The sequence below is a fragment of the Pholcus phalangioides genome, unplaced genomic scaffold (assembly GCF_987345545.1).
Source record: "Pholcus phalangioides strain wild (caught in Gottingen) unplaced genomic scaffold, Ppha-v1.0 ptg000003l_1, whole genome shotgun sequence".
Lineage (NCBI taxonomy): Eukaryota > Metazoa > Arthropoda > Arachnida > Araneae > Pholcidae > Pholcus > Pholcus phalangioides.
The window spans coordinates 26,767,170-26,785,966 of record NW_028301596.1 but is presented as its reverse complement, the minus strand read 5'-3'; the positions used below and the strand labels follow the sequence as shown (position 1 = coordinate 26,785,966).

The 18,797-nt window shown below is 35.3% G+C and overlaps 1 protein-coding gene across 6 annotated transcripts in view; it reads left to right on the top strand.

Annotated features, from left to right (window-relative positions):
• The window catches only part of LOC149088344 (uncharacterized), a 636,013-nt gene that overhangs the window by 74,125 nt on the left and 543,091 nt on the right, over positions 1–18,797 (top strand). For all 6 annotated transcript variants that reach the window (XM_089247274.1, XM_089247269.1, XM_089247272.1 and 3 more), the window contains one exon: positions 14,500–14,643. In XM_089247274.1, coding sequence (XP_089103400.1) covers positions 14,500–14,643 — 144 coding nt within the window. The remainder of the gene's footprint in view (positions 1–14,499; positions 14,644–18,797) is intronic.

Genomic DNA, 18,797 nt, shown 5'->3' with positions numbered 1-18,797 from the left:
ATTATATTCTTGAAAGGTGCGATTTCTAAGAAAAGTACAACAAATAAATTGTGATTATGATAACTTTCTATGAACATATGTTTGAAATAAAATGTTTTTGTATGACAAATCATGTGTGCAAGTTGTTATTCAATTCATGTTTCTATTAATCAACTTCAATCAATCATTCATCTTCTAATCAACTGAAATGAAATATACGATCAAATGAAAGTTATAAGGTGAAGTTATTTGTTGGAAGCTAAATATGAAACAGATAAATTGATGAAAGATCTTTAATATAGAAGTATATATCTTTTAAATATTGAAGTATTCACTTGCATTAACAGGTAAGTGCTCATTCATAGAGAATCATGTTCTGATAATATTTTTTAATACTGAGGAGAAACCCATAGTTTAAAATACAGAACTACAATACGCAGCAAGGCAGTTAATTCTTTTAATTATAAATTATCAATAATTTATTATTTTAATTGCTCCCGAAAGAATTTGCAATTCGTTGTTTCAATGAATTTAAAAGGAATAAAAATGGATAATAAAAAATCATTTAACAAATTGGTTTTTAAAAAAAAGTAGCACTCAATATTAAAAACAGTATTCAGCTGGGGCCTCAAGTACGGCTCCCGAGGTGAATGGGGGCCCAAAAATCTATAATTATTTTGCATAATAACCCTTTCAAGAAGAGCCCCCCCCCCTCAAAAAAAAAGGGAAAGTCTGCCCCGAAAAGGCACATTACGGCCATAGGCTGAACTAGTGCCGGTAACCTTAATTTAAAATCTTACATTTGGTTGTAAGAATTTTTTTTTCAAATTTTGATTTCATCAGTATGCGACCCGCTTATATGCAGCTGGGGTCCCATATACTCGCTTCTTCAAGCATTCAAAAGTGGGGTCCATGAGCTCGGACAAGAAAAATACTTTGACTATTATTATATACTGAATCTTATTCTAAAAAAAAGTCCCAAGATGAAAAATGCAATGTCCTCATACGGTTACAAAATAATTAAACTAGCCAGCGATATTAGAGTAAAAAAAATTGAAAACACGGGTGACAAAAAAATGTATGGCGAGTCCTTTGGAAAAAAAAAGTTTGTTTACAACATGTTTGTTTGTAAACATGAAATCGCTGCCACAACCCACTGCGGAAAAACGATTGTTAAATAATTAGTAGTAGTTGTAGGCTTCAAACAGCATCCCGATTGGTTAGAGATCTGTTACTCTCGAAACCAAAAATTTTCTCCCCCCTCTAACTACTGTTTCACGTCACGTGACCTTAAGGACTGGTAGTACATAGTACCTCTTAACTACTAGTAGTTGAAGCGGTCCTTAGCTTCAGTCCTCCGGACTAGTAGTTACTAAGGACTGCAGAGATAGTTCACCCCCTGGATACTAAGGCAACATCAATTTCCAAAAAAAGTAAAAAAACATCCTTTTTCGTTCCACCCTACTGAACACATCTAACCTTCCCTCTGACTGGAAAATTAATAAGATAATTTCCATCGATAAATCAGGTTCCCTGTCCCACCCTCTTAATTTTAGACCTATCGCAATCACCACCTCTGGCTGCAAGCTCTTTGAACACATAATTGCTAAGGAAATCCACACCCACTTCAACTCGACTCACTTTTTCTTTCCCAAACAACATGGATTTAGATCATTATCTGTATCTACCCAGTTAACACTTTTCATACATGACTTGAGACACCATTGACAAAAACCTTCAATCTGATATCATTTTCCTAGATTTTTCTAAAGCATTTGTGACAGGGTGCTCCACAATAAACTTCTCTTAAAACTCTCAAACCTGGGTCTAAATGTCCAACTGCTTAAATGGGTGGTGGCCTTCCTCATTGACTGTTGCCAGTTTGTCTCATTCAAGGGCCAGAACTCCCTATTTCTTCATGTCAAGTCTGGTACACTTCAGGGTTCGGTCCTCTCACCATTACTACTTCTAATTTATATCAATGACCTACCTGACTCCCTAAACTGCAGTATCAGACTCTTCTGGGATGATTGTGTCATCTACAAAACAGTGTCCAATCATTCTGACTAAGAATCTCTCCAACACAATTTTAACATTATTTCCAAATGATGCCCAACCTGGAATTTGCCCCTCTACTCCCCAAAAACTGTTTTTATGAAAGTTACCGGTAAAAGAATTCCCCATGATTTCCCTTACTCGATAAACAATTCCTTGATCTCTGAGGTTTCTCATTATAAATACCTGGGCATAATAATCTCGTCTGATCTGCACTGGAATCGTCATGTTTATTATATTTTTAATAAATTTCTCCAAAAACTTTTTTTTTTCGTCATAATCTGAAAAACTCCACCAGTCATGCCCATCACTTGTGCTACCAAACATATATTGTCCCTGTTCTTTCTTATGCCTGTGAAGCTTGGGACCCACATACCCAAACCAACATAGACAAATTAGAATTTATCCAAAATATGTCCACTCTCTTCATTTTTAACTGTTGGTCTTCATCTGTCTCCATATCGGAACTCAAGCGCTAACTCAATATTCAACCACCTCCTCCTTTAGACTTATTTCTCATTTAACTTTCCTTTTCAAAATCCTCCATGGGTCTTTTAATATTGACACTTCTAACTTTCTAATTAAATGCTCTCATTTTTCCGTTAGACTTAATCACTCCCAAAATTTACAGCCCATCTTTGCCTCTTCAGATTGCCACAAATTTAGCTTCTTCCCAAGAACTATTATCGACTGGAAAAACCTACCATCAAATATTGTAGATTGTACTACGATTTCTGAATTTTCATGTACCATCAACCGTCATTTTTATAATACAGAACTTCTGCATCCTCTTGTACAGGCCTCGGCCAAACAATATTGAAATAAATAAACACAATTAAGCATACACTATACAATTGATAAAAGCAAGTTTTTGAGTAAGGAAAAAAGAGAGCTTAGAATTGTAATGTTATCATTTAGGCCCCCACGGAAATGTTAATGGTCCTTATTCTAGTCATTTTTATAGATTTTAATCAGGGTTAGCAATGTTTTGTACAGTACGGTAAAAACCAAGGTATTTTCCATACTGTTCAAAACCTCAAGTTGTTTCTTCAAAACCAAAGTTCCTGCCCTAAACTGTCCGAAACCTCCTATTTATAACTATAAGTGAAAAACTTTGCAATTTGATAAACAGGTGACTTCTATAATCAAATATTAAACTTTATATTATATAAATTATATTATAAATTACATTAAGTATATGATAAAATGTTGAAATTCAAAACAGTATATGTAAAGGGTTGCATGACTGATATCAGGTTATCAAAAAATTGAAACTGAACTGTCTTGAGGTTAGATATTAGATTTATGAAAACATAAAAGATACAAGAATGGGATAAAAATTTGTCGCATGAAAATTAGAAAAAAGAAATAGATAGACTACAGAATGAAATTAAACTTGCATAATAATCTAGTACTAATAATCAATTGCAGCTGCGCCTTTTAACATTCAATAACACATAACTAATTTAGCTGCCCTATCTGTGCCAAGATGATTTCTAAGATAACAAAATTTGAAAATATTCTTTCAATTGATGCATAACTTGGGGGACATGAAAATGAAAAACAATGGCTTATCTTTTGATAAGCCGCCTTCCAGTGTTTTTCGTATTGCTGTCCCCCATATGATAGAATTGTAAATATAGCTTGAATTTATTCTGTGAAATATTTGTTTCTAGCCTCATAAGAGCAGCAATTTAAATTTAACAAAAACTTTGGGTCTTGAGTCTTTTATCACCATATAGGCTTAATCAGTGTTTGTGAAATTGTGTTCTGTTAGTCATGAGTAGGTGCTACATAGTGGCCTCATTTTCTTCAGATATTTACCTTTATTTATAATTAGTTTTTAAAAATTGAGAATGCAAAATAGATCAATTTAAAATTAAAAAAGTTTGAAAAGTCAAAATAGAACAATTTGCATCAAATAAACACTACACCATTGATATATATTCACATCATTATATTGCTATCTAATAAACCATAATATTTATGTTGAGTTTCACAATAATGCAATGATTATAACTGTGACTGTGTATTTAGTGCCTTCAATATAATGTATTTTTTAAAGAAAAGTGTTTGAAGAGATTCGGCAGGGTTTTGGGCAATCACTGTCCTAAATACAGTACCTGCTTCATAATCATACATGAAAAATAAGATGTGAAGTAGAAAAAATAACATTTATAACAAACTAAAAAATTTAAAACAGTGTTTATTTTGAGTGATATTAATTTACTATCAGATTTCCAGCTTAAAATCATCAATTTGGTAAAACAATTTACTCAGGGAAAAAAAACACCTTTTTGAAATATTTTTGATTTAGCTTTTAAATATTTTCTGCTAGTATTTTTTTTTATATGTTGGTATCATGAAAAAAAAGAAAAATCTTCACGATAATCTTACGAATGACTTGTGATGTTGTGTTGTTAACATGTGTGACTAATTTTTCTCTGTGCTTCAAACTGTATGATGAGAAAATGAAAAAAAAAAATAGAGAAGAATTAACTTATTTTTTGAGATAGTGGAGGAATTAACTTGATGAGGAAGCTGAAAAAGGGCAAGAGGAGAGATGATTAATGAATGACAATCCAAAAATGAATTTGTCCAAATAATAGTGGTAGTGCATTGAGTGTTGTCTTTGCAAGTCCAATGGACGTCATATTCTGAACCATAATTGTCCTGGAGCACTCATGCGAAAAGGGGACAACTGTCACACTGTTCATTGTCATGCAGCCCTCGGCATGGGGATCATCCACAGTCAAACTACCTGAAGAATGCGTGTTTGTTGATTATGTTCAATAATGATGAGTGTCCGGCGTGTGTCAATGCTTGCACCAAGTAGCTGCTGATTGAAATAGGAAATTTGAAGAATTATTGTTTTTTCCCTGTCTTTTTTATTATTTTGAAATGCATGGAGTAAAATGGCTCATGGGGGTGCAGAAGCTACCTCCCAAGAGATAGAACCTCTCTTTACCACTTTACATCATGGAGTGCCCTATCGTTTGCCTCACACAAGACGAACTGGACACACTTTTTTGGAAAAATTCACGCCGCACTCGATGTCGCGAAGAAGAAACAAACAAAAGTTGGGGAATGTCACCACACCGTCGACTCACAAAGGGAGTTGTTGTAGAAAAGCTGTGATATTATGGCGATTCTGGTAGAGGCATAATTGTACATTTCTTCTGGTGACAGACTGTCTCATCACATTGTGAGAATATTTTGGAAAATACAATGCTGCTCTTGAACTTGTGAAAGGATTTCTTGGAACTGTTGTTAAAAATAGATTTCTCCATTCTTACAGCGGTGAAGAGGCTTAGGGGTAATGTACGTGTTTCTCTTTTGGAATTTATGATCGTGAATTGGTAAGAGTTCATCAAAAATTACAAAAAATATAAGATTCATTCCATAGCATGACATGTTACCTTGTGTAAAAAGAAACAAGAAAATTTAAAAAAAACGCTAACACTGTATGAATTAAAAGAAAAAAGATTGTTAAAGTTGAGCAGAGACAATATCTTACATTAAGAGCAGAGCACTGAATTTACTTGAGAGAAAACATTCATATATCTCATTCTATCTTTCAAAATGACTTTTTGTGAATGAGCATGATATAACAATACGAACATTTTTTGTCAAAAAGAACATACTTTTTTAGTACCCTGTACATTAAAAAAAATTTTTTTGTAGGTATATTGTTGAATAATTAAAATATCATATGCATGTTGAATACACCTGCTATATATATAGCAGGCATATATATGATATGCAAGTGTATATATATGATGGTACCAAAAGAATATCTGAAATTATGAAGGAAAAAAAAAAGTTGTATATGTGAATGGTTAAGATATGAAATTGTGAACAAGATTGACCATGTAAAATCAAAAATCAAATGTGTGAATGAATTTGCTGGACAACACAAACGAAGGCAAAGAAACAATGTGTGCACCGTGTAGACAAAGCAAAAACTTGTGTATATGTGCATTTCAAAAGTGTAAATGTGAACTCAAATAAGTATAAGTATAAATCAAGTGTACAACTGAGCGTGTAAGAACAACAGAAAACAATGTGTAAGAAATGCGATTGAACAGATATGCGTGCATTTGACTTTTCTAAGTGTGAAAACAAAGTGAGTGAGTGACCAAAACAGTGACCAAGCATATGAATGACCAAGAAGGATCTAAAGATAAGAGTGGGGAAGCAGGTTACTGCACAGGGTGGCAAATTCGAAAAATTAGTAGTCAAGAAAACAAAACTAGAATGAAAAAAACAAACTAGGGTAGCTCAAAAGGCAGAACAAAATTGTGAATAAGCCTCTGAATATTCTTGTCATTTATAAAGATCATTTATGATGTTATATTGTTATTAATAATGAATATTTTTTGGAAGGTGAGAATTTTACATTTTCTCCAGAATGTAACATCTCTAGTTCGATTGCAAGCTATGATACATTTTTTCACAATGAATAACTTATTATTCAATTACCAAACCCTATAAATAAATTTTTAATCAATTTTTGTACATGTAAATACAATGAAACAAGCAATTTATCATTTTTTAAATAGTGAAATAGACTCGCCTCCTGCCTCTCACCCTCAGTTGAAGGCAATGATCAAACTTATCACCTGCATTGCCTTGACAGTCTAGCCAGGCATTTTGGCACTTGCTTGATGGTCCTGCAACTGGATGGCTGGCTGACATAGGCAAAATCTCCTAATGTCAGCTGGAAACTGCCTGGGGCATAAAACCGTAGTGCAATGCACAGCTTCTCTTTAGGGGATAGGCTGTTATTTGCCCTATTATCAGGAGGGAAACTATCTCTAATCAAAGAGAGAATTTCTTCAGTGGTGCTCAGACTTATTCTGTAACAGGACTTGAAATCCTCATTAGATGCGAGGACCTATCTATTGCTATCACACCTATCGCTGTAAATGATCCACAATCTTCTTTCTACATTTTCAGTTTCCTCCAGAGTTTTAAGATATGGCAAATATCTATGGTAGTAAGCCATGTTTCAAGAGGTAAATAACACTGGCGTGCATGCGTTTACCAGGGGCTGTAACCGCTCAAAAACAGTGGTAAAAGTTACGGGGTAAAAGGAGTTTTAACTTGCTAGTAAAAGGTATGAAGAATACCATTTTTCAGGTAACCGTCATTTTAACAACTATCTACTGATTAACCGCTGATGGTGAATATGGCCGTAACGGCTGTATTTGTTAAACATATTTTTTATGTGCTGGGGAGATACCACATTCCCACTGACTCACAAGCACGCTGAAGGACTAGGCTCACGTGCTCAGAATAGGAAGCGATGGAGGGGATTCAAATGGACTATTCCAGCCGCTGGCAACATGGCTTTCTTTATTATTTAGGGTCTTTCCGAGTGCGATGTCCCTGTATAACGACCCAGGATTCTGATCTGGCGAAATTGGTGCAATCGATACACAGTAAGAGAGACAAATGATTTCAAGAGAATTTCTAGATTTTAACATAAGTAAATTTATTAATACTTTTAACGATTTTATTAGGTTACGATTAATAAAATTTTCACAAAAATATTTCTCAAAGTCATACCAATCTTTGTGTAAGTCTGTTGACTCATCAATATAGTCCAGTGACAGAATTTTGATGATCTTTCTTGAATTACATGAGCCATGACGTCATTGACCTTGACGGGAGTGAGCAAATTTCACAACCAGAGACGAGGCTTCGCGTGGCAGCGAGAGTGCAGATTCAACGGCTAGAGCCAAGGTGACGATCGGGCGGTCGGAATCGGAAGTGTTGTTCGATGCCAAGCCATATGATGGACGAGCGATGACAGGAACCGGGACGACGGTGGTGACAACTGATGACTAGAGATGAGGCATGATGAGATCCGGCGATGTGCTGAGCACCAGTGAGACAAGTTAATTTATTCTACGAATTAAATAAATTATACGGTTCACCAAGAGGTGATCACCTCAAGTGAAGTGGTGGTGAATGAAATGTGAATGACGATCGTGACTCTGGATATTTATACCTGAAAAGGAAGTGCAGTACAATCCAACTCCTGGGACCGACAATCTCAAAAATATATTATCCAATTTGCATAGTGAAGTAGATTTTTATAGCAACTTTCACAAAATAAAATTGGCAACAACAATAATTCAAAATGGCGATGAGATCAGGTTCACACATTTTTTCAGATTGAACAATGAAAATATCACAATCTAATTTAATCAACCGTGAACTCGAAGGTAAGACAACTTGTATATAAAAATGACTAGAATAAGACTGTTTTCCACCTGGGGCCTACGGGTATTGTTACACGAGCATAGTTGCCGATCCTCTTGTTTTGCATACTCAACGTTTTTGGCGCCTGCACTATAATTAAAATTTTGATGTACATATAATAATATTTTGATCAATAATTTTCATTTTTATTTCATCTAACAACCTATCATTAATTTTATCAGTAGAACTACCTATCATCATTCAATTAATCTTTAATCTTTAAAATCACTCTATAGCACATGCTCAATGGATTTCTTTGATACCTGAAAGGGGGGAGGTAAAAAAATTTTGACCATAAAAAGACAGACAACATCCACAATTTGAGCTGTTGTGAGCTTATATCAGTTGACAAACTGCGTCCTCATATTTTTCATACCCAACTCCTTTCATATCCCAGTCTATTCTAGTGTTAAACATTATTCTACATCTCACCTGTCGATGATTGCTTCCTGTATTGAATTTGTGGAGAATCTGGTGTGTGTGTGTCTTTCTTTTGGATCATGTGCTTCTTATTAGATAGGATGTAGTCAGTCTAGCTTGTTGTTGCAGTTTGGATTCTCCAATGTCCACTTTCTTTGGAGTTTCTTCTTAAAAAACAAATTCATGATGCATAACTGCTCACTCTGCAAATTTGACTAGTCTGTTTTGTACACCGTAACCATGGCTTACGACTGAGCTTACATCATTTCTTCGTGCTCAAATTCCTGTCATTATAAGTCACCCATTACTATTTTGATATGATGGTTTCCATCATAATCTCATTATTCAAAATCTCATCTAATTCTTCATAAAAAATTCTTTTTCAGAATAGCTTGTTGTTGGTGCATAGACTTGGATAATCTGTATCTGGTATCTGCTTGATATTTGCGTAACCAATTTTGCAACTTTATCAGATGTGCTATCTATTTCAATGATGTAATTTTTCCAATTTTTATGAATGAGAAATCCTACTTCACTAGTTCTTCCATTATGTTCCTCTGTAGTAGAATACATGTCCATTGGCAAGTTCAATTTTCTCTTTCCTTTTCTTACTTCACAGATGCCTAAGTAAGATGCCCTAATTTATTCTTTCCAGTTGTTCGTCCAACTCCTTTAAATGATCTTCCGATAAAAGAGTTTGTCCATTATACATGGCCAATCATATTATGGCAGCCTGGTCCAACCCAGAGATTTTTAGCACCCTCTGCCTTTGTGTCTTGCTGATTGCTGCTATAACCAAGGACACTCAGACTGCTGGGGACTGAGGACCTCTGTTTATGGAAGAGAGCTCACATGATTGTTTTTAGAGGATTTTGGTCATAATTCTCCGCACTGGCCAGTGCGGATTGGAGGAAGCCTATCCGCATCCGTTCACCTCATGGCTACCTCACCGCTGTGGTGGTTGAGTGGTTATAGTGACGGACTCGCGATGCGAAGATCCGGGTTCGAACCCCACAGTGGTGGTCGGCTGAAGTTGGTTTTCTGTGGTTCCCAACTTCAAGGCGCAAATGCGAGCCGATCTCCCAGTTAAAAAGTCTCGCCAGAGAGAGCAACAGTCCTACAACGATAAATCATTCAATCATAACACTTCACTAATAGTTAGAGAAACTGGTGGCAGATGGCAGCACTACACATAACAAGCATTACAGAGAAACAAAAAACTTCACGTCAGGTTGCACTACACGTACACGCACATTCCCGCATGTACCGATTCGTTGGGGGTTCCGCGGGGGGGGGGGGGTGCATGTGTGGTGTAGCAGTAGTAGGTAGGGCCTCCAAAAAATGGCTCGGGGATCCATGATGTTCTTAAGTCAACCACCTTGTTGGGCAATTTGCCTGTTGTGGCGTTTTATTTGTATTTGTTGTATTTGTATTTACTGGCACCACAAGAAGGTGGGTATTGGACCTTAAGCTCTACTAGTTGATATTCAAGTCCTCATAATGAAGTAATTGAAGGGTGTTCTCCTAATTAGCAAGTAAAGACTATTAAACATCCCTGTCAGATATATATCTGAAAAGAAATTAAGTTGAATATTTTACACAATAAATTGTTCTTTTCCTTCAAAGGAACACTTGTGTCCTTTTTTTTAAACTGGTGTGAATGGTCTTGCTGGTCTCTGCTATAACGAAGGACACTCAGACTGCTGGGGACTGAGGGCCTTTGTTTATGGAAGAGAGCTCACTTGATTGTTTTTAGAGGGTTTTGGTCATAATTCTCTCCACTGGTGGCCAGTGCGGATTGGAGGAAGCCTATCCGCATCCGTTCACCTCATCACTTACTGGCATCACGAGAAGATGCGGATCTTGAGCCTCTACTCGTAGCCAATTCCTTCAAATCCTCATAATGAAGCCGCATGCCTGTTAAGAGTCTTCTTCTAGTTAACAAGTAAAGACTTACAAGACGATGTAAATCACAGATACAGAAATGGCTTAAAAAAGACTAAAATGGCATTCTATTGAGATGTCATTTTGAAGAAAATCCCTTTTTGTCAACCCCCAGAGATAATGAAAACAAGCAACTGACATTTTTTGGAAAGGAATAGTGTGCAGACTCATTTTTAAAATATGAACTGATATGTATCCTGGTGAAGAGAAGTAGTGGCTTTTACTTTTTGATGTTGGTAAGGAGCAATAAAAGCATGGGATAATAAAACAATTTTTTTTTCGTCACACTTAACCGTTTAAAAGCCGAACTATAAACAAAGTCACTTATTGTTTTAACATTTGGAGTTCGAGGTCCTTTTGCATACCTATACACAGATCAACTTTGAAATTTTAAGAAAATCTTTTCTTTGTTTTTCACGATGTTCCATAAATGGAACATTGGCACTTGGGAAGAGGTGAAAGCAGAAAGTGGTGTCGCCTATATTCTCACGATTATTTATTTCTGGAGTACAGCTATCACATGGAATTTTTTACTTTCTACTACAAATTCAAATTCGTAACGTATACTGGTTTTTTTAATATAAAAATGAATGCAGAAAATTCAAATTTTTTTTTAATGTCAGTGATAAAAGAAAGAAAACATATATATTTGATGGACCCATTTGTCACATACGTAGCATTTATACACATTTTTGGCAAACCGCATACTGTCCTTGCTTCACAGACACAATATAATGGCCATTAAATGACCCAACATCTTTTTTTTTCAGTTGACAACGTGAACCTGAATAAATAATTAACCCCTCCTTTTCATTCGTAGAATGTTCATTGTCACTTCTCTTAGGAATTTCAAATGTTAAATACGATCTGCTTCTCGCAACTCTGAATGAACTATTCAACGTGCTATAATGGTCATATGGCAAATATTTTCGAATGGAATCCAGAACCGAGGTTTCGATCGGATTCTAAAAATAATTTTTTATCCCATGCAATAATTTTTTTTCGGATTGCTCAAAACTGTTCTTGACACTTGAGCGTTACACTTATATTTTGCTCCTTTTTTTCTGCCCTACATCTTTTGAAGAATATGTTTAGGAGTTTTCTAACACCCCATCCTCGTTGTTGAAAAATTATCTAGCATTTCACATACATCAGTTGGAACTGTTGATACTAGATCATTTTCAACAATATCTTCATCTATGATGTTCATTTTCATTAGCACATAATTGGCATATACCTACATTCTCTAATTTGGAATCTGAAAGAGTTTCTAAATATCCTACAGCTTCTTCTAATGCGAGATCTTTTTGATATGGTTACACTCAGCTGAACACAATAAGGCTATCTAGGATTGTCGAACTCGGTTTGATTAGTCTGAAGTTCGAAAAAACATACATTTCTAAGAATGCAAGAATAAAAAAGTACTCACCCAATATACACAATCCACCCCGGAGATCACATTCATCCGTGTCATATTACCCAGAATTAGCCCCTATACACATGTCGATCGATGACAAGAACCTGAGATTCGAACGCAAAAATTGAAGCACTGCATTACACATTGGATATCCCTAGAATCCCTGTCTCTTGAAAGGCGAATGTTTCATAAATGGAGCATGCATTTTTGAATGCTCGTAGCTCTTTAATGTTTAACAGTACAAAGAAACGAATTGATTTACTTTGATTGACATATTAAGTGGTAGAGACACAAAAAGTAATTTTCAATTTACTTCGAAATTGAAATTTTGGCAAATTTTAATCAAAATACGGAAAAAATACCCTGAAAATGTCAAAATTCAGAATTCTGTCAAAAATACTTATATCAACCTAAAGTTTCCGAATTTATTTCAAAAAATACTTTGAAAACTCCACTATATATGATAAAAAACCGGAAATGTTTGAATCAATTTTTATCTGATATTTGTGTAAATAAAAACTGTGTTCCATTTATGGAACATTGGTCTTTAAACAGTTGAAGTGCTTTCAGTGTTGAGCAGTATCTTCAGCCATAACAGTATATATGTTTCGCTGTTCTGATAGTCGAGTGGTCATAGTGACAAACTCGCACCACAAGGACCGCTGGCATTCTGGCTCGGGCCAGTTATGTCACTAACTCCTATATACAAAGCCTCAGGACCGTTTGTGACGTCACCCACCCGAAGACCAAGTCTGGTTTATGGTATTGCTAGAAACACCCTTTACAGGAGCGTTAGCTCAAGAGGATCTCGACAATTTTTTCTTCTTTTAGACCATAGTTTCCCAAACTTTTTGTTCCATGTGGTCATGAGTTGACAAAAAAGGGCTTCCTACTGTGATGCTACTGGAGTAACTTCGCCTCTCCTCTCGCTGGTCGTCTCTTTGTTCTTTCCAGTGGGCCAAGTTACTCCAGTAGCATCACACAGTAGGAAGCCCTTTTTTGTCAACTCATGACCACAAGGAGGAGCCTTTCACACTGGGAGAGGTCGGACAGCTCAGCAATGAACGTCTACATAGTTGAGCTCAAGCACGAGAGCGCATGAATGAGTGAATGAAAGTCAAGTGTAGCGATCTAGCACACTGCTGGTATATAAGAAGAAACCCTTCACCTCATTGGCTATGCGAGAAGGAATCATGACTGAGAATGAAACAGCACTGAAATCATAATTCCTTCAACAAATAACATCTCATTTGCATATTTATACGAAATAAAACACTATTACAAAGCTATCATATAGAAATTGGCAACACATAGAAGGTAAACATTGAAGACCTGGCCAGGGTCCGCAACAATAGGCCTATTTTGGATTGTAAAGACTCATGAAATTATTGACTGTGAAGTGGTCCGCGGCCCAGATGGCATGAAGGAAAAAATATTGCACATTATTCTTGTATAATTACATTGCTAAACATTATTTATAATTTGATATTGCACATTAATGTTTTCCTTTTATGGAGTTAGACAACTCTGCGGGATTCCCACCAGCGATCCGCGGGACTCTAAGATTGGGAGAGGAAGGCAACATGACAAACTCCAGAATCCATCACACTGGTGTAAATAGAATTTATGTGTGACATCGGTAGCCCGACCTCTGGTCCCTTTTCACGCCCGACAGCCAGGAGACCCCACCCCGACTGTCAGACTTAGCGAACATAACTGGCCCGAGCTGGAATGCCAGCGGATACCTCGGGTGGTTTCCGGTAACCGAGAGGTCCCGGGAGCCTAAACAAGAATTTATTAAAATGGAGGAATTTGTGAAGGATCCTAGGTCGCCATGTTACACTGGGTTCAAACTTCACTGTCTCTACAGTGGTGGTCGGCTGAAGTTTGTTTCCTATGGTTCCCAACTTCGAGGCACAAATGCAGGCTGATCTGCCCCTTAAAAAGTCTCGCCACGGAGAGCAACAAGTCTACAGTGATGCAATATTGAATCATCAGTCATAGTTACAAAAATTAATGGGAGATGGCAGCATTTGTTAGAAGTTCCCACATGAATATGGACAAGCTGCATGTGATATATGAGCTGCACATATATTTCAGCATCTGTTATGTTGAATTTCCAGCTTGTGTGTATTTTGTATTGTTTGAGTTTGTATTTTGAGTTTTTGCTCAGCCCAATACATCAAAGAAATATACCTTTTTTGGATAATATGCAGAGGTGAACCAGGAAAGAAGTCATCTGGTATGTCAAAAAAGTTATTTCTGGCAAAGACGAAATGACTTTTCTTTCCTTGGTCACCTTGGTATAATATCCAGAAAAAATGTTATTTCCTTTATATTTTGCATTTTGTCTATGGAAACCTGAATATATGAATGAATCTAGTTTTTTTTTCCTCCCTTTGTGCTTTTTTCAGCTATCTATTACTATTAAATACTCAGAAGAGCTGGAGAAGCACAATATACTGATGTTGGATGCTATGAGTAAACTTCAAAAGGAAATGAATTGCAGAGCTTTAGAAATGAACAAGCGTTTGGAATCCCTTTCACATACTACAATGGTTAGTGTCAATTCTAATTTTCCTGGGTGTCTCAAATCGTAAGTTGTATGAGTTGCAGGGTTGTCAAATTTGCTCTTCGGGTAGATACCCATTTCGCCTCCCCCTTTCCTGGGATGGGTTTTTTATCCTAAAAACCAGAGTTTTTTTGGCAAAATTGAAAGCAGTTTAACATTAAGCAGATTAAGCAGAGTTTTTTACAATTGTGAAACTAAAAAATTTGAACCCAGATATTTTTATAAATATTTGCATATACAAATTGCAAAACATGGATGTTTTACTGAGTAATTGAATTTTCTTGATGTTATGCTGAAATATATTTGGAAAGAAAAGTGATTTGTCTCCTCCGGGAATCAAACTTTGGTCCCGTTGCATACTGGGCAAGTGAGCTAACCAATACACCAGAGGCACACTTTTCAATTCCTTATGACATGCATTAGTAGTGTGAAACTCTGAGTTGAGTCATAGCAGCCTCCCTTAACTACAGCAATTTTTGCCCAGTTGGCGTTTTGTATGAGAAGATGGTATTATTCAGGCTGAAAAAATACCATCTCTTCATACAAAACGCCAACTGGGGCAAATATTGCTGTAGTCAAGGGAGGCTGCTATGACTCAACTCAGAGCTCTACACTACTAATGCATGTTATAAGGAATTGAAAAGTGTGCCTCTGTTGTATTGGTTAGCACACTTGTCTGGTATGCAAGGAGACCCAGGACCAGAATCTGAAAAAGAAGAGATGTCTGATGTGCCTTACAGAGAATTGGTTGGCTCTCTCATCTTCGCCACATATTCTACAATCCCTGATATTGCTTTTGCTGTTGGTCATCTAAGCAAGTTCAACAATAATCTTGGGAAAGCTCACTGAAACATGTTCTTCGATACAATCAAGTCAACTGTTTCCATGAAAATGATGTATGAAGCTGATCACTGTGAGCTTTCTGCATATGTTCATGCACATCAGGGGAATTATTTGGACACCCGAAGGTTCATATCTGGGTATGTATTCATGATGTCAGTAGGAGCTGTTACCTGGATGTCAAAACAGCAACATTCTGTAGCTCTAAATTCCACTAGAGCCAAGTCTCTCAGTTCCGCACACAGGACTGTGCCTGGTTAAGAGGAATAATGTGCGAGCTGAAATTGAAAGGACATCCAAAATATCCATGGTGATTTATTGTGAAGTCAATCTGCAATAAAATATGCTGAGAACTCAAAATTCTGTGCTCGTAATAAACACATTGATGTAAGGCATCACACAATCACATCCAGGGCCAGATTAACCCATATGAAGGCCCTAAGCACACAAATGATTTTGGTGCCCCCCCCCCTTTACTTTTAACCTTAACGCATGACCCGAACCTCATGACAATTAGATCTGTTTACAATTTTCACGAATAAGTGTGTAAATTGGTAAGCAATTATTTTCAAGTGGGGGGGGGGGGGGGGAAGATTCAGAAAAATCATTTCACGGTGGGCCCACATTTTCACATGTGCCCACGGCTCAGGAACATCAGTTGCCAGGAAGCCTCATGACAATTTGATCTGGTTAAAGTTTTCTAATAAGTGAGTATGCAAATTAAGTAAGGTAGGCAGATATTCATAGCTAAGTGGGGGAGGGGCCTCAGAAAAATTTGTCTTACCTGGAGGCCTATGATGCAGTTGAGACAGCTCTGCGCTTAGGGTACTTTATGAAAATCAGAGTTGGTAAAAAAAACAAAAAACCAGGGTTCTTTGGTTTAAGGCGAAGTGCAAATTGAGCTGCGTGCAGCATTCACGACATGACACAGGTCAGCACTCTGTTTTACGGCTAACGGAAATCAAAAGGACAGTGCAAATTGAGACACAAGGCTACACTACACTAATTGCGTGTACGTGCACACTCCTTGGCGCTGCCGTTGAGCCGCAGATTTTCATGTCCCACGTGCACGATTTTTCGTATTCGGTAGGAGTTTTTTTAAAAATTAAATTGTGTGCGTTATTATAATAGAGTTCACATTCTCTTATGAAAAATGTTCACTATCAATGTTATTTACATAACCACAGTATTATCAATTATTTCTTTAATTCCTGAATTATTTTATTTATTTCTGAATTCTTATTAAATATTGTTCTTTCCAAGGTTTTGACTTTTCATTAGCTTTAAATTTACATTTATTATGGAGTTATTTTAATTTTGGAATTATGGGATTCATTAATTTCAGAAATCATTATGGAATTCATTAATTTCATGATTTTCATTGATATACCTAATTTTCACTAATTTAGTGATTTTTTTCCAAATTTTATAAATTGTCATTAATTCTGAATTTTCATTAATTTTTATGCATCCATAATTTTTATTAGTTTTTAGAGAAAAAAATCTAAATCCTATGAAATATTTTCCATTAAATTTCTGAATTCGGCTTTAATTCCAAATATTCATTAATTATATGATATTTTATCGATCAATAGAGGAATAATTTTTCATTAAATCTAAAATTAAATTATTAATTTCACTAATTCTGGTGTTTCAGTAATCAAGTTGTTTTTTATTAGATATATTTTCAGCTGTTTTGGAATTATTTATGAATTTTAAATTGTGATCAATCCTTTCATTTGTTTTAACTTTTCAAAAGTTCCAAATTTTTCTTCATTATGGGATTAATATCAGAAATTAATTTCGGAAAAATTTTATAAATGAAAAAAATTCCATTAATTTTGGAACATTCATTCCAATTTCTGTTAATTATATAATAGTTTTTAATTTTATTAATTGTGTGATTCATTCTAAATTTTGAATTTCCTTAAATTCTATATTTTCATTAATTTTCATAAACCCAGAATCCCTCCTAAATTTACGTTAATTTTTATCCATTTTCAATTTCAATTAATTTATGTAAATAGTTTTCATTAATTTAGGTACCTTTAGTTTTTTTTATAGGAAACATTCATTTATCATCAGTAACATCTGAATTTTCAAATAGTTTTTTAATTATTCTCTAATTTTGAATTGCCATCAATCCTGATTTTTTTATTACTTCTTTGTGTTCATGTTTTTATACACGGTATTTTAATATATATTTTTCAGCTCATTCCCGTACTTTATATTTTAATTAATATAAACTTTAATGACCAATATACAGGGCCAAGTGGCGCCCGGTGCAAAACCTACTGTCGGCGCTCCTCCCCCCTCCAGTTACAGGGACGAAGTTGGTCAAGCCCTCTTCTTATACAAGGATTCCTGTAATTAACTTTTTAGCAACCATCAAAACTAAGTGATAATTAATTAGGAGACTTGATAACATTGGAAATGTACTAATCTAGTATTAATAAATATATATAAATATTTAAAAAAATGACGCATTTACGTAAAATATACACAATAATTAATCACAAAGGCTGTAACTACTTTTTTTAATTCTGATTCCCGAAAATAGATTGTGCTTAGTTTAGGAAAAGTTAAAACTCGATAAACCTACTAAACAACTACATAAATGGAATACAAAAATATAACTGCATAATAAATATAAAATTAAGGTACTCAATGAAATAAACAACTAAAATACATAATGAAATATGCAATTAAATTATTGTGAAAAATATATAACACAAAGTAAAAAAATAATTATATAATACAAAGTAAAAAAATAATTATATAATACAAAGTAAAAAAATAATTATATAATACAAAGTAAAAAAATAATTATATAATACAAAGTAAAAAAATAATTATATAATACAAAGTAAAAAAATAATTATATAATATGAACTCAAAGAAAAGCTACTTTATGAGCTTTTGCTTCTGCGAATTTTTTTAGCAACACTGAAAAGTCCAAGCTATGTGCAATAGAATTCTCAATAGACAGAATTGCTAAAGAAGACAGTCTATCATCTGTCATCGTCGAACGCAGATAGGTCTTTACGAGTTTGAGTTTAGAAAAACTCCTTTCGGCACTTGCCACGGTCACTGGAATGGTCAATAAAATCCGCAATGCCACCCACACATTGGGAAAGCAATCCTGAAGATTGGATTCCTTGATGAAGTGGAGAACTTGGATAGGCGAACCCTGAACCGGATGAATAAAATGTTTCAATTCTTTGAGTTCGTGCTACAACTCTGTTCCACTAATGTCATCATTGTCCCCTTGCAAAGCTAAATGAAGGGCTCTACAGCGGG